The sequence below is a fragment of the Chiroxiphia lanceolata genome, chromosome 11 (assembly GCF_009829145.1).
Source record: "Chiroxiphia lanceolata isolate bChiLan1 chromosome 11, bChiLan1.pri, whole genome shotgun sequence".
NCBI classification, from domain to species: Eukaryota; Metazoa; Chordata; class Aves; order Passeriformes; family Pipridae; genus Chiroxiphia; species Chiroxiphia lanceolata.
The window spans coordinates 7,089,927-7,106,480 of NC_045647.1; the positions used below are offsets into that span (position 1 = coordinate 7,089,927).

At 48.5% G+C, this 16,554-nt stretch overlaps 1 protein-coding gene across 1 annotated transcript in view; it reads left to right on the forward strand.

Annotated features, from left to right (window-relative positions):
- The first annotated feature begins 10,231 nt into the window (after positions 1-10,231).
- Positions 10,232-16,554, forward strand: part of PRICKLE2 (prickle planar cell polarity protein 2) — a 104,849-nt gene continuing 98,526 nt past the window's right edge. The window contains exons 1-2 of the mRNA XM_032699124.1: positions 10,232-10,306; positions 10,589-10,674. Coding sequence (XP_032555015.1) covers positions 10,265-10,306; positions 10,589-10,674 — 128 coding nt within the window. The 5' untranslated portion in view covers positions 10,232-10,264. The remainder of the gene's footprint in view (positions 10,307-10,588; positions 10,675-16,554) is intronic.

The window sequence follows — 16,554 nt, forward strand, 5'->3', positions numbered from 1 at the left end:
CTTTCTGTGCTGGTGTTTATTTCCAAGCTTTGGGTTCCTTGTTTGATTGTCCCATGGAAAAGGAATGAGGGAGGGGAAGAATGTTGTTTATATATAACCTTGCCCCAAGCCCACAATGGAGTCTGTGGACCAGGGACCATTTTGGAGAATGGCCCTGACTATCCACTCATGTCCTTCCGGTTGGATAGACTGATGGTCCCCAATTTCTGCCCCATAGAGGAGTGCCCAACATACACAAGCACATCCCAGAGGTGCCCCTTGAGCTGTTCAGAGATGCCTGGTGACCAGCTGGTGCTGCCTTCATTGACCAGGGACATCCTTTGCCATGGGATGATAAGGGAGACAAAACAGTTCATTTTGCAAATGTTTTTGAAGGATGAGCTGGGATACTGGACCTGGTCCACACCACTAGCAGTGCTATTGAGAGAAATGTGGGGAAAACCTCCAACTTTTCTAAGCTGGGAAAAATAGCATCAAATATACCAGAAAATTTGGGTTAAAAGGAAGCAAACGTGGGGACCAGCTCCCAGGAGGACAATCATGTGATGAATTGCAGCCACCCTGACATCACCACTACCCCAAAGACTGCAGGTAAGAGTGAAGAAGTTGCATTTTCTGTCCTCCCTTGTATGTTACTCAGGCATTATGTCAGAAAATGCTGCAGATCTGTTACTGCTGGCAACTCTAGCTTTTTCCAGCTTCTGAGTTTTCAACCCAAAGGAGAGAGGATTCCTTCCTCATGCTGTCTGAAACACTGTCAGATGCAGAAAACAGAGCATGCATTATTTCAAAAGCTCAGTTCTTAGTTTCAATGACCAATCTCTTAAGGGTATCTTTATTGTCTATCATTTATCCTTAATAAATGATTACAAATATTTTAAACATGGGCTGCTGTGGGATTAAGCAAACAGGGTGTGTGCACAGTCCCTGACTCATATTTAACCTTCCAGCCCTGTATAATGACAGGGTCATTTTAACACTTTTAGTGCTTAGGTCCTGTTATTCTATGCAAATTGCAGCACTCTTCTTCAGCCTTGTTGTACAGCTTCAGAGACAGAGGTGATTGCTTCATCTCTTCAGCCTTCTGCCCCAGTAATGGGTATTTTTCCACTATAGAAAAATAAAATGCATTTTGTTGAAGGCTGTTGGAAAACACACATCTCAAGGAACTAGTGTTAAATCAAGACATTTGCTAGAAAACCTTCTTCTCCACATAGCCCCACTTACTGTATTGAAAAGTGCAGAGAGGCAGAAAAGACCAAGGAGGGGAAAAAAAATTTTCCACTGAGGCACTTCCAGACCTGCTCTAGTGGGTCTTTCCAACACAACTCCTCTTCCCAAACCGACTGAGGGCTGACTTAGAAGAAAACATTCCGCTGAGGAAGAGCACTGAGGTGAGAGACTTCTTTCATTATCAGGCAAAGGCACAGAAATTCAACCCAACCCAGGAGTCATTAACAGCTGAAGCAGCTCAGCCCATGTGGTAAGTTCTCCCACCGCCTGAACTATTCAAATGGAGAACTCTTCAAATCAGGTCGTTGTGAGAGACACATTTGAGTTCATCCAGAAGTCACCAACCTTTGTAGCTGTTGGTCATGCAGTGGGAGGGGATGAGTCCCTTTGCAGTACACATTCCTGCAGCTCTCCAGCTTGTATTGAGCAGGAGGAAGGAGCTGATGACCAAAAGTGGTGCCTGTCGGTCTCACTCCAATATTTTCCAAATATTTTTGCCTGTGGAGTTATCCAGGCAATCGGAATTGTAGCCCTCCAGAAGCAAATTCAGTTGACAAGTTTCTGACCTCTCTTTGCAATAGTGAGATGGAGAACGCTAAGAAGTTATTTTTGGCCTTCACAGAAGAGTCTAAGTTTCCACTTCAAAGTTGGCTTAATTTTTCAGCTATTTTATATTAGCAAACATAAAGCAGAGTTTAAAAAAAAGAAAAAATCAAAAGGAGAAAAGAATAGTGTTTTGACCTAACCCAGATGCTTTTTATACTTTATTTCCTGGGAAGTTTTGTTTGTTTGTTCCACTTTAAAAAAAAACAAACAACAAACCTGCAAAATTTTCCATGAAATTACTTCTGCCTCTCTCTAGTTATAAATATTGCTTCTGAAGTGTTTGGAGATGTGATTAGTTGTCTGTAAGCCCAGGGAGATGTGTTGTAGGTACAATTTTAAGCCAAGGGAAGCTGCTCCAGGTCCTCCAAGGCAGTGACTGCATATGAAGTGCAGAGGCTGAGGCCATGCCCATCAATCCATTCCCACCAAGAAAACCTCAGTTCTGTTGGGAGCAGAATGGTTTCCACTTTACATTTCACAGGCTTCAGCACATGCCTGGCTCTAACACTCAATCTGAGCTGCCAGCAGCAATACTAAGCTGCAGCTACTTAAACATTTGTTGGTACTCAGTGTCTCCATTTCTGAGGAGACAGCATGAGGAGAAGAGCCAGCAGTCTGGAGTAATCTCTGAATACAAACGCCTTTGTATGTGGGGCAGAGGGTGCAGGGGGAGGCAGGGCTCTGCCTATTCTCTCCCTTAAAATCATTACTTGGCTCCATTCATATGCTTATAACTTCTTCATCCTTCTTTTAATCTGCAACTATATTTCAGATGAGCAATTAAATTAATCAGGTCTTTGCTGCATTGTCCTTTTCTAATCCATCCTCTCTGGCTGGCTGACCCTCCTCTTTGAAGCTATTCACTGCTCACTGCCTGCCTTCCCCAGCCCCACGCAGAACAGAAAGCAGCATTTGCTGTGAAACGCTCACGGTAGCAGGGAAGTGGGAACGGATCCCTGCAAACTCACTGGCAAGAGCAGACATGTTTGTCCAGGTTAGTAGCTATGACTGGCAAATACAAGTGGTGCCTCTAAACCCCCCCGCCCTGGCAGATGGGAGCAAAGCCGCCTGCAGCAGAGGATGGAGACAGGTACCAGATGCTGCCAGGGGCTGGAGCTCTGGTCTCATGCATGGCTTGGGCTCCCCTGATGAAGTTGTCTCAGCTTGGTGTCCCAGGTTTGACTATCCCTTTGGAGCAGGGGCCACGTGTGTGTGTGTGTGGGGGGGGTGCAGTTCTGCGCTTGCCTCTGAGGCTGGCGCCTTGCAGGAACTTAGAACAAGCAGGTACATTCCTGCCCTGCTTCAGAAAACGCAGCATAGCTGAACTGGCAAACAACTGAATAACAAACCACGTATGGTGCAGGCTGAGCTGCTGGAAGGAGGCACAGAGCAGCAGTGGCCATGGAGGTTTGATTCCTGGCAGCACAGGGAGCAGCACCCTGAGTCTGAGCCTTGTCTGTGGGAGCAGGAGGCTCTGGCCTCTTATCTCATCTGTGCTGGGGCTCAGCTGCTGAAACACTTTGCTGTCTTCCTCTCTCCTTCACTGCTCTCTTCCCAGGGAATCCCTGAGGATGCCATGTCTCTTCAAATCCATGTGTTTCGGGGGACAGGGCCACCTGGATCAGTGGCACAGGGGATCTAAGGAAACCCCAGCAGATCTTTCTGATGATTCTCACTTGAGCTGCTGCTCCATTCAGGTAGGGCAAAGGGAGAGGTGATGCCCTTCAGATCCACTTTTCAAAGATATTTCTAAATTCTGCTGACTGAATTGCATAAAGTGGGGTGTCCTCGAGTCCTTTCAACAGCTCTTGTCAACACCGACAGCTTCATCCTGCTCTGTGTGGAAAACACAGTGGGTGTGCCTTGTGCTGGTGCTCACCTGGAATAACCCTTGAGAGCTGCTCTGGGAGAGGCTGACACCCAAGATAACCTGAGTATATCCTCCTCTTTGTCGGCTTTCCTCCACGTTGTGCAAGTGGTATGTGAAGCTTTCCAGGTATGACTTACATTCAGATTTCACTAATGACATTTCCCCACTTGATCATTCCCAATGGCTTGGGGCCTTTCAAGAGCTTAAGTGTATGGAAGCATTTAATTTCTGAGAATCAGAAGCTTTTGACAGCAGGTAGATCCTGGGCTGTTTGCCCTGGCTAAAGAACCAGCATCTCCAGCAGGTAAAACCTGACAACATTGGTGGCCATAAAAGAAAAAATTTCTGTCATCTCAGGGACCATAGACAAAGTTTTCTAGATTTTCCCTTTGCCCAGCTACCTAATGTCTGGTGATCTCAGCTACTACCAGCAGCCCAGCTTTGCCACTCCCCTATTTATCAGCAGGTTTCAATCCTGTGAAACTCTGAGAAAAAGGCTGTTTTCTTTCTCTCCCAAAAAGAAGAGACAGTAAAGCAGCCTTAAAAATATGAGTAAAAGGACCTTTCCACCTGCAGGGTGGCAAATGAATGACTAATGTGAGGGACTGAAGGACATCTGTGACACTTCCAGCGCCGTGGCAAGGGAAGGGCAGGATGGGTCACTCCTGCCAGCTCACCTCCTGCCATGGCTGCTGACACCTGCCTCTGCACCACCTACCCCAAACTGGTTTGTTTTTTTCTCATTTTCGGGAATGGTCCTGAGAAGTAAAAGCAGCGTGGCAGGAATGTGAATTTACAGCTTAAAGCAAATAATTCTGCTGGACCAAAAGAGAGCTCGAGGGAGTGAGGGGGGATAGTAGAAAATTACTTGTTGCTATAGCACAAGGATGTTGTGTGTAAATTGGCAGAGCTCCATTTGATTGCTTTGTTTAGCCTCAAATTGAGAAGAATTAAGGAACCGCATGAACCAGGGCCATCCACCACCCACCCCTTGTCAGACAGGCAGGGAGAGCTGTGCCGGGGGACTTCTGAGCTCGACAGCAAAGAAATCCAGTTCTGGGAAAAGCTGCAGTGCTGTCATCTCATTTCAGGGAGTGAGTAACAGCCTGAAGGACGAGGAGGAGGTTGGAAGAGGAGCAGGAGGGAGGGAAGCGGGATGCACAGCCTGCTGATACTTTGCCACGCCAGGATCAGGGTCTCTCCAGCACCCCAGCAGTGCCCAACCTCCCCAGTTTGAGAGGGCAGGGCCCTTTTTGTGGGGGTAAATTTTATGTATCCACTTGGCTTCACATTTCATTGCAGGTGCTCCTCTCCACAGAGTGAGACTGGGCTCCAAGTTTTTATTGGTGTGGACTCCAACTCCCAAATGCTATTTACAGGGAAATTGAAGACCGCCTTCAAAATTAACAATAGATGGCTATAAATCTTACTCAGTTCCCTAGCAACTAACACAATAAAATCCTAAGGTTAAAAGGAGAAGGGTTATTTGGAGATACCTTGGGGAGCACATAATGGCCATTTGCATTCCTGGGTGGGAGGACAGAAAAAAAATTCCTAGGATATTTACAAATGAGTGTACTTATTAAGGATAAAAGGTGAAATTACTCAGTACGGTTTTAATCAAAATACCTCAGAACCAACAAATCTAACAAAAAATAGTAGTCAAATGCTGTGATAAAGAGAACTCGGAAAATGTATGGCAATCTACAGAACTGATGGAAGGGTTTGTTAAGTTGCTAAGCCCACTTTGTTCCTGATTCTGACATCTGAAGTGTGTGTAGCACAGACTAACCGTGTAATAAACCTTCAGAGTGAATTTGACCGTTATGTGCCTGATGGAATATGCCCCAGAAAAACCTACGCAGTGCAAAAAAAATTAAAAACTGAAGTAACATAGCATGATTCATCCCGGCCTGGGTTCCTGTTATGCACAGCACAGATTGAAATTCCATATCCCTACCTCAAACTCGGGTTTATGCACAGCCTTTTCTCTCTGCAGTAATTGCAAATCTTGGAGCAGGAATGAGTGGAAACACTGAACTGCTTCGCTCCTAAAAGACCCTCATGGGAGCACATTTACCCAGGAAGAGGGAAGCTTGGTGGAGGAAGGATGCAGTAAAATAGATGCCTGTTCCCTAGCACACTCATTCAGCAGCTATGGCACTTAGAGGTATTTTTAAGCCGTCCTTTTGCTGTTTGAAAGGCTTCAGACAATAACTGCCTAATAACAGTCAAACATTTATAACCTTTAGGGTACTAGATGGAGACAGGATTCGTGTTGAGCTGTAATTCACCTGCACAGGCTGCTGGCAGGAGGAAACACAAGGGGACTGACTTGGCCCATAACAGCCAAATTCACCTTGACATCACAGAGGGGAGAAATGGATGGGCCCAACATCAGAATGAGAGCTGTTTTCTGCCTTACTCAACTGCTTTCTGCTAGTGGTACTGCCGCCTCAGTGCTGATGGTCAGGGCTGGACTGTAGGAGGCCCAGGAGTGTCAGAGCTGATGGAGGGATGCTGAGAGCTTTCTGCATGTGAATATTTTAGCGGTGATTTCCTGACATGAGGCATGGCTTGCAGGATAGAAGAGCCGGGGGCACTTTCCTGGAAAGACCAGCAAATTTTCCTGGCTTCATACACAAATGTGTTGTGTCTGCCAGCTAACTCCCATCCAGAATTGCTGGACCAGAGCTGGAGGCAGACTTTCCACGGTCTTTGGTGGCATAAGTTGTCTCCATATTTCCCATACCCTTGTTGCAGTTACTGTTGTGGACCTGCAGCTCCTCTTCCTGGGTGGTAAGGGTTGCCCACTGGGCTTGGACACAAGTCACTTCATTGCTGCTATTGCACAAGCTGGTGTCCCAGAGGGAACGGAGGTCACCAGGAGAGCAGAGCCCTGGTGGGAGCTCCTTTTCTCCATGTGCAGTGGTCGGACACAATACAAGATGAGTCTTGGCAGAGGTGCAAGGTTGGGCACACAGGCTGGGACTAGGCAAGCAGAACAGCTCTGCAGCAACATGGGTTTTTCCTTTTCACCTTCTGCTGCCAGAGGTTGAATTTGCTTGTAGAAGTGTATTTATCTGACCAGAAGGAATAGCATGTTGGACCAAGATGTTCTACAGGGCTTATGAGCAGATCTACTGAGCCATGAGGGCTCACAGAGCCTGGATACCTTGTGGCCACTGCCCTACATCCCAGACTGCTCTCCTACACAGATCCCTCCCACACCAGTCTCTGCTCCACCTACCCCGTGACCAAAAGCTAACACAGGAGCTGCATTTCACCTTTTCCTGAGCTCTTTGATTTTAATTATAGTTATTTCTGTAGTATCAGGTACAACAGGGAGCAGGAAAAGAAGAGCATCCCTGTCATTTCCATCCTCTTGGCCATCCACAACTTCAAAGGAAAATGGGTCCATCTAATAGTGCATGAATGGAGCAAACTGGGTTTTAAACTGGTTTAGTCATGAGAAGGGCTGGAAGAAGTGTCATCCCTAGGCAGGTTTGGTTGAAACAGAAATGGGAGGGGAAGATGACGTATGGAACAATTTAAGTGACAGCAGAAACAATAATTTGTCAGACAAACTGTCTGGCATGTATTATCCATGTGTGTCTGTTTCTGAGCCTATTTGACAGCAGTATCTGACACCCCCCACCTCCAAGCTGAGTCTGCCTCCTCTCAAGAGGAAGATCTCCATGTTTATAAAAACAATAATACAAAATCCCCTTTCGAAAGTACTTCTCGTGGCAGGTAGGGCTGGTGCTGTGTTGCTGTCCCCTGCCCACCCAGCCATGCCAGGATGGTGCATCATCCCCTTTGCACATGGTGAGAACAAGGGAGTGGGAGTTTATTTCCTGAGAGATCTTTACTCTTGGCAGCTTTTCTGGGGGAGGAAAGAGAAGAGGAGCATTCAGGCCAATGAGATAATGTATCCCCTCCCTTTCCCAACTGCATCCCAGAGATGATGTTCTGGCCTGGCTGTTTCCTTATGTAGATGCAGCATCTGAGCACCCCTAAAATATGATTGAGTCCTCCTGACTGGCCTTTTATTTGTCCTGGATGTCCTTGGCCAGAGATAAACTGCTGTCCCCATGAAATGTTTATGTGACCAGGAGTCCCTAAAGACCCGACTCCGTTGGGGTCTGTGCTACCTGAATATTTTTATGTCTCTAGGTGTACATGATTTCCCCAGATCCTTCACCAGGCACACCAAGACAGAGGCAGTGAGCATCCCTCACCCTTCTTATTTACATCTTCAGTAGTCCCTTCTGCCCTCATCTTCCCTCTTCTTTTGAACACACTGATGTAAGTCTTGATGCTCAGAGCCTCCCCTGCCTTTTGCCTGTGTATTGAGGAGTCACCCACCAGTGCCTGCAGTTCCTGCTGGAAGGAGCCTAAGGATACAAGCGTGCAGGGTGACAGGAAAGTTTGGTAGCTCCATGGACAGCTTGGGATGGAGGGAGGGGACCAACCTGCCTTGTTTTATGTAGCAATTTAGGACCTGCATCTTCATCAGAAGAACTGGAGCTGTGATTCAGCACAGCCACACCTCCAAGGAATTTACCCTCCAACTTTGACTTACTTTTGCTGTTTTAAACTTATAGCAGATGTCCTCACCAGCCCTGTTATTGAGGGCACACGGCACCTCTTGCAACAGCAGAGCAATTAAAGAGGATTTGCAGGTCACCTTTAAAGCACTTCCCACAGCACGTTGAATCTTGTTATAAGTCTTGTATCCAATACAGCTTTTATTTCAGCAGTTTTAATTGGAGTTTTAAATATTCTGAATCTTATGCAAGACACCCGAAGTGCTGGAGATTTTCAGGCCCTCTCTTGCACAGCATCTGTTCCCTGAAATGCCATTGTCCTTCAGCAGAGATAACAGTAACTCAGCACCCTGATATTAATGTATTCCGCACTTGATACAGGTTATAGGTGGAGGTGTTTCAATATGAGGTCAAACCCCACTTTGCAACCAGTTGCCCACTGTGTGATGAAATGTGTGTGTACTTGAAGAGATCACCTCCTCCCTCGAGAGTTCATAATATATTCATGCACCACTGTATGAGTTGGAAACTGGGAGAGAAACCAAGAAGGAAAATGATGAGGAAATTTAGCAGAAGGGAGCACTAGAGGGAAGATGGAGGGGTTTGGAAAGGTAAAAATAGCAACCATAGAAAAACAGAGCAGGGAGCATTCAATATTTTCCCAGTGACATGAAAAAAGACTGTGAAAAAGAAAATTTTCTCCACGATAAAATTGTCTGTGGTTTTTTTGGGTTTTCTTTTTGTTTAAGAAAGCCCAGTATGGGAGGAAAGAGCAAAAATCTCCCTGAAACTTTTTGCCTGAGACTCTTCAAGAGGTAACAATGCAGCTACATAGCTCCCAGCCTCATTTCAGTCTCCTAGACAGGGAGATATAAGTGAAGAATTGACAAAAATGAGAATTGATTAAATGAAGAAAAAAAAAATTATCAAAGCGTTATGGTTTTGACCACCTGTGAGGCAGCAAGGCAAAGGAACAAAGAGGCAGGGAAGGAGGGGAAGAGCTGGCAGGATCTGCAAACAACCACAACCATGGGTGAAGCTGTGAAATGCTAATAGCGAAGCTGCTCCAGCGCCACTGGGGACAAGTTTCCGAGGAGCCCTGTGCTCTGTGAAGCGTGTTTGCTCCTTCCCCTCTCCCCACAGTTCATTTTGCTCTGCCTTGCACCAGATGTGCTGTTTGATTGCAGACCCCAGGGGTACAGGCTGGTTGTTGGCTGTGGGGATCCCTTTGTAGTGCACTGTGTACAGGGCACGAGCAGGCTGATATATGGGCTGCCCAACCTCTCCCAGCCCCATGGATCCCAGCCCCACAGCTCCCAGGCCCATGGCTCCCGACCCCACGGTCTCACACATCCCAGCCCTGCTGGCCCATATGTAGCTCGGGGGGGACCGTGAGCTCCGGGGCAGTAACAGGTGCTTTGTGTCCTGGCCCAGCATCTCAGGCTGCAAATATATTTCCTGTGACTGTGTTTCTCCTTCACCCTGTTCGTGTTTGTCGACTAAACCTGTTGTCCTTGAGGAGGGGATCAGAAGCCCAGCAGGAACCCAGGATGTTTGCTCCGTGCCTCCGCCACTAAAACCCCCCTGGCACAGCGCAGCGCTCTCAGAGCTGTAACCCCAGCGTTTGCCGCTCCAGCCCTGCTAAATCGTACCTCTGCCCTTCGTGAGCTCAGGTTCTTTACTAACAGCCGAGCGTAAGGAGCACACTGGGCTGTGCACTACAGACAGACCCGGCCGGGCGCGCTGCTCCCGAGGGCGGCGGGACAAGAGCGCCGGGAAGAGCAGGGGGAGCGGCGCTCACTCCGGAGCGGGGCGATGACAGCGGGGGCGATCCGGGGCGGGGGGAGCCGGGCCCTCCCGGGGCGGTGCCTGCCGGGCCGAGGGGCGGGTGAGGGGGCGGGAGCGGCGGAGGGGCGGCCGCCGGGGGGGCGGGACGGGCCGGGGCGGCCGCTGCTGCCGCGCACTCGGGCTGGGCTGCGCTGGGCTCGGTGCGGGGAGCGCTGCCATGTTCGGCCGCGGCTCCCGCAAGCGGCTCTCCAGCCGCTCGGTGAGTTGTCGAGGGGGTCTCTCTCTCTCTCTCACCCCCTTCGTCCCCCCGCCCCGCTCCGCTCCGCTCCAACCTGTGGCTCCGTCCCGCCGCCCGCATGTGCCCCTTTCCCCGGGTGCGTCCCCCTCTCCGGCCCCTCCCCTGCCCTCTCCCAGCCGTGCGGGTGCTCCTTTCCCCCGAGCGTGCCCCCTTTCCCCCCCGGGTGCGTGTCCCCTGTCCCCCCATGCTCCCCCCATGCTCCCCCCGTCCCGCAGCCGGCGCTGACTCTGCGGTTCGTTGCAGCTGACGGCGTCGGGGGAGCCGGAGAGGGGCCAGCCCTGCAACACCTGCGGGGACCAGTGCCCCGGCTTCGCCCTGCACAAGTGGAGGTAAGGCCCGGCGAGACCCCCGTGAACCCCCCGGCCCATCACCCCGACTCCTGGGGGCAGCAGGACCCCTGTGGGTCCCATCCAGGCTCTCTCTTCGTGGGGTTTCTGTGGCTCCCTACCCGGTTCTGTGTGCATCCGGGCTGCAGGTGTGGCTTTTTTTTGGGGAGCGCTTGTGTTAGTCCTAAGCGTGTTGCGCACCCGGAGTGGGGGTTCTGGAGACGCGGGTGGGTTTGCCAGCCCCACACAGGTGTGCCCCGGAGGTGTGCCCGTGGCGGCCGCTGGTGCGGGGTGCAGCAGGATCCAGACGCGGGACTGGGGTAACTGGTTTGGTAATTACCAACTCGCAGCCTCCCCGCTGCGGTCAGGGGCTCGTCCTGCTGCCCCGGGTCGTGCCGGGGGAGCTGAAGCCGCCCTCACCTGGCGGGGACAATCTGGGTGGGGTGGGAAGAAGGAAACGCGGCTGAAGGCGTTCTGATGGTTTGCACCAAACCACTGCGTGAAACTCCTGCCTCCCCCATGGCGGGATTTATCCCCTGTCAGTGATGCCAAGCAGAGATTTATCTCTTGAAATGGATGGCAGTGTGTCGGAATGAACAAGTATTTTTGGCTATTTCTGCTGTGTGTCTTTACAAACTTGACAGCGCCGGTGCCTGCAAGGCACAGCGAGCCCTGGCCTCGTGCTGGGTCAGCCCCTTCTCCCCTCCCCTCGTTCTTCTGCCTCGAAATGAGTTCCTGCTGATGGGCGATCTGGGACCTGGCGATATTAAATCTGGGCTGTGGGCTCTGGGAACTGCGCACAGACTTAGTAGGCCAGGGAGCGTGTGGCGACCTTTTAACCTTATTTTTCAGGGTATATATACCCTTTTCTCCAGTATCTGCTGTGCTTGGCATTCCTCCTGGCCCCTGCCCTACTTCTCAGAGATGCATCTCAGCTGCTTAAAGCTCAGGTTTAGAGCAAGGAAGGGAATTGATATACCCCCACTGAGTTGTATCTTAAAGTTCAGCCTTGCAAATCATCTGTTCCTGGTGGCATTTGCCCCAGGGTGTGGTGGGATAGGTTCCATAGGCTGAGGTCTGCCCCGAGGGATGCACAGCGATGGGTGGGGCTCAGCTGGGGTTTCCCGTGGTCCTCCAGCCTGGCCCTCCACAGGTGCTGATGGCACATCCAAGTGCTCAGACCTTCAGGAGCTGAAGATGTCCCTTCCTCCTGGGCTGCAGGAGATGTGGTGTCCTGACACCCTCCCAGTGATCTGAATCTGCCACATGTGTGTTAATAGATTTATAAAGTCACCCCTGAGTTGTCTTCTTTTCAGGGCTTATGAATGCTTTCCGGAGCTGTCCCAGGTTTCCTTGTGTCATTGCAGAGCTGCTTTATAATGCTAAAAGTGTCAAGGGGAAATTTCAAATGCAGGATGAGAAGAAAAGCTGTGGTCACCAACAGTATTCCTACCATGCTCCAAGAACTTTGTGAGGCACTGTGGTTCCTGTTTTGATGTGTCAGAGGGTGCAACTATCCAGTGGCTTTTGAAGAATTAAGTGAATTTTGATAGCACCCCATCGGAGGCCAAACAACCCAGCAGAAGGGGCACCCGCTACTTGAGTAGTGTCAGATGAGAGGAGTGTTGTGGCTCTTTTCAGGTTGTGCCCTCTGCACTGGCACATTGTGCCACTTGGCCCGATCCTGCCAAACTCTATGTGCAGGAGGGTCCAGCCTGTCAGGATCATCCATAGCCATCTCTTTTCCTGAGGGACCCCAGACATGGGCAAGGATTTTGGCTAAAACAGTGTGGGTTGTTCTAGCAGCCTTTTCTCTACCTCCCCAAGGGCAGGAGAAGATGGGCACCCTTTGGGTATGGGTGGGGTCAGCCCCCAGAGGCACTGCTGCTTGTGTACTCTGGGTTTGCATCCTGCTGAGCAGGTTAGACCTTACACCAAATTGCCTTATGCTGGGACTTCATGAGCTGAGAGTCCTCCTCCATACATTCCCATTTAATTGCCTTGATATAAGAGTAATTACGCAATTAAACCAAATAAAGGCAACCTATTTGCCAGAACACAATACAGAGGAAGCATGTTCATTTTTTACTAGCCAGTGGTCTATTAATGCCAGGAATAGGTAAGCAGGCAAATTATTCATAGTAGTTTTGCAGGTCAAAAACATGCTGAGGAGCCTGTGCCCTCTGTGCAGGAGGTGATGTAGCCAGGGCCTGCTGGGGCTGCTCACCTGAATGTGCAGAATGAGACTGGAAGGAAACAAGGGTTTGCAAGGAGATCCTCAGATTAGGGATATAAATCCAGATCAATTAACCACTAGAGATTTGTAAGGCTTTTTATAATCCTTTAACAGCAGAGTTTTGCTGATAAATGTAAATGGGACTTTTTTTGCTTCAAAGATGCCGACTGGTGATGCGCTTTAGGGAGACAGAATTTGTAAGCTTGCAGGCACTGAAACCACTGCTGAGATAGGCATTGTCTTATACCTAATTATGCTGGACTGTGTATTTTCTACTTACCTGTGATTTTAGGTGTGATCAGCCACTCCATTCAGCAGGCAAATTGCTTTGTTAGACAAAGATTTCCGTGGTTGTATATCCCCTTAAAAGCCACTTTTCTCAGAGATGGCTTTGAGTATTGGTTGAATTTATCATTCCTGGAAGCATAGACATGCTTCCTGAGCCAGGGAAACCTCCTGAAAATAAATTGTATTCTGCAGAACTGTTTTCAGAATAAACCTGATCTCTGTACTGCAGGTGATGTGCAAAAAGAAGATGAAAGGGAATTGTTAAATAATTAAATAATGTCCCTGTTTTTTGAAGTTTGTTTTTGAATCTTAGTAATTTTGCTCTGCAATTTATAATCTCATATTCAGGGTAGTGGGTGAATTATCCTGTAAGCAGTGTCAGCATATTTAATGCTATTTGGGTGGAAGAGAGGAATTGAAAACACCTCAGTTAAACTGGAGCCCTGTGTTTTATGCCCACAAAGCTCTCTGCTGAGTGCCACAGATCTCTGCCTCTTATTGTAGGGCAGAAGTTCAATTTTCAGTTTTAAATCATTTAGCCCTGAAGAGGAGAAAGTAAGTGGTTTGTCTGAAAAGACTGAAGATTGAATTCCACCCTCCTTGGGTGTGAAGTCTGTGAAGATGCTGCTATCAAACTATAACCAGTAAAACCCCCAATTTCTCATGGCCTGAGCAGCAAAACGACTCTTTCCTCTCCTCTCATTGCTTTCTGCTGTGGTGGGTTGTCAGCAAAGTGCACATGGACTGAGTTCGTCTGTGTGGGCTGCGGTCTGAAGGATGGAAATGGGGTGTACATAACCAAATCCTCATTAATACAGGTCGATGGCTTTGTGTGGAAAAAGGGAAATCAAATTCAATAAAAATTGAACTCCTTAGGAGCCCGGTTGCTGTTTTCTAATCAGATCTGCATTACATTAAACTGTGTGCCATTCAGCTTGTTAACAAGCTTTGGCATTAAATAAAGCTGTCACTGGAGTTTGGTGAATGAATAGCCATTAGGAGTGTCTTTTGCATAATGTCTTGCAGAGAAAAGCCTTCCAGGGAGGTGGTCCAGGAGGAGGGAAGGGAATTTATAACCTAGTCCTGGTGCAATTAGTGTGAATATGCAAACCTTAAAGGTGACAAATGGTTGGCTTTTGCTGCTGTTAAGCTTACTGTGAAGAACTAATTTCAGATTTACTCTGGGTGAAGTAAAATTACAGCCTTAATGCTGTAGTTAAAATAGCGAATCCTTCGTGTTGGGAGATTGGCATGTGTTTAGCACATGGAGCCATGGTTGGTTTGCTCCTTGAGAAAGCCTTGCAAAAACCATACTGTTGCAATTGAACAGACCTTGCTGTTCCCTGCTCTCTGCCTTCCCCGGAACGACCAGCTAAAAGCATAGATACAGCACACCCAGACCTCAGGGTGCTATTTGAGCTCTGGTTTGAGGAGGGGGATGTACCACCTGGTTTGCTAAGCCTGCAGAGGCAGTGGCATACGGCCAGTTTTCTGAGGTTTTCTGTCACAGCATTCGGATGCTGTGACAGAGAAGACAAATTTAAAAATAGTGTCTGAAAACCTTTGGAGAAGTCTTTGTTGCCATAGTTATTCTTCTGGTTTGCAGAAGCATTTAAAAAGCAGTAATAAACGTGACATAAAACCCTGGCAAATCAGTCTTCGTCTTTAGTTTCAGTGTGAGATTATGTTTTACATCTTTTCTTGGAATATCTTCTTTCTTGTATGTGTTGTGTAATCTCTGTCCCTTGGAATCACGTTTTGCCGGGGAAGAGATCTGCTTCTCTTCATGTGTTCCCATCACACGTCGTGGTCTTAACATCAGTGGTGTGTGTTTGTACAGAACATAATGCCTGGCCCTTACCTTCCAAGACAAATTTATGTGACTTGTCATAATATTCAGTAATATTCTATATTAAGAAGTTTTGATGCGTACAAGTGTTTTGAGCATTTATGTATTTCCGTAACTCGGCATCTTGCTAAATTCTACTGCAGTCAGTCCCATTGAAGTCTCATCTCATCTGGCCATGTCAGATCAGGGAGCATCTGCAAGGATACACTTTTCAGCTTCTCAGGAGAGATCCACCTGGAGATCCCAGGTGATCAACCCAAAGGGTTGTGATTGACCACTTGATCACAAAAACCTACGGACAGGGAAAAAGAGACGCGTGTCACGAGACAGTGACCCACAAAGGGGTTGTTGGCATGTTTGAGGTTGCTGGGTGATGGTGGATAAGTCGCTTTGCAACTCCCTTCTCTGCCTTGTTGACTGTAGGCAAGGAGTCACTCGTGGCAGTGGATGTTTGTTTTCTTCCTGTGTTTGTCCAGTGCCCAGCGCTCCAGAGGGTCGGGTGCTCGTGCGTGGCGAGCACCAAGAAACTCTGTGTTTGCAACCTCCCTCTGCATTCCCCCAGCACTGGCCCTGCCCGGGCAGGCTCCCATACACATCCTGGGCGCCTTTGGGTCTCCAGTTTGATGCCTCGTTCCTCATTCAGAGAGCAGAAACAATAATATTTGTAACGCAGCACATGAATGAATAACACCGAGTTCTGAAGCATTTGTTTCTACTTCCAAAAAAAAAAAAAGAAGTACAGATTATTGCTTCCATATGTTTTCAGCATTTTTCATAGGTTATGTGTCTTTCACACACACACTCCCAGCTTTTCCCTTTCATGAATAACAGGCTTTGTGCCTCACTCCTTTAGGATTCAGATATTCCACACTTCCTTGCATGTTTATTTGAAAGGCTTTGGAGATGTGAGAATAGCAATACCTTATCTTGAATGGGCTATGGCTGCCACAGTGAATTGTGCTGGCCTGGTGGGTTTTAGCAAATTTGTCATTTTGCAATGGAGAACCTGCTGAAATAGGCAACATTCAGCCAGTACGAGTCCATCCCAGTTCTTATCCATCACAGCACTCCTGAGGTGAGTCCCTGGGGAACTGCAGAGGGGCCAAGTGTGCTGCTGTCCCTAGGGGACCTGTGCCTGTCCCCAGGGGTTGGCAGGAGTCACCTGCCTCCCAAGGATACTGCATCATGCTGGAGGTGATGCAAAAAAAAAAGTGAAAGCTTGGTTGTGTCTGCTGATTTTAAAGCCTTTCACAGAAGGGTTGCTATCGTTAGTTTGTCTTTAACGATATTTTTTGTTGTATTTATTTGGTCGTAAGCAGTTCAGAAAGGAGAGGCTGCTCCCTGCCAGGTTACTCAGTGACAGAGTCCATGTCCTTCAGCCCCTGTGCTGGTTTGGTGGGGGTGGCTACTATGTGCACTGAGGCTCAGCTCAGGGGGATGCTGCAGTGTGCACTTAGCTTGGCATCAATGACTTCAGCTGTCCTATTTACTCACACCTGCGAGGTTAAAC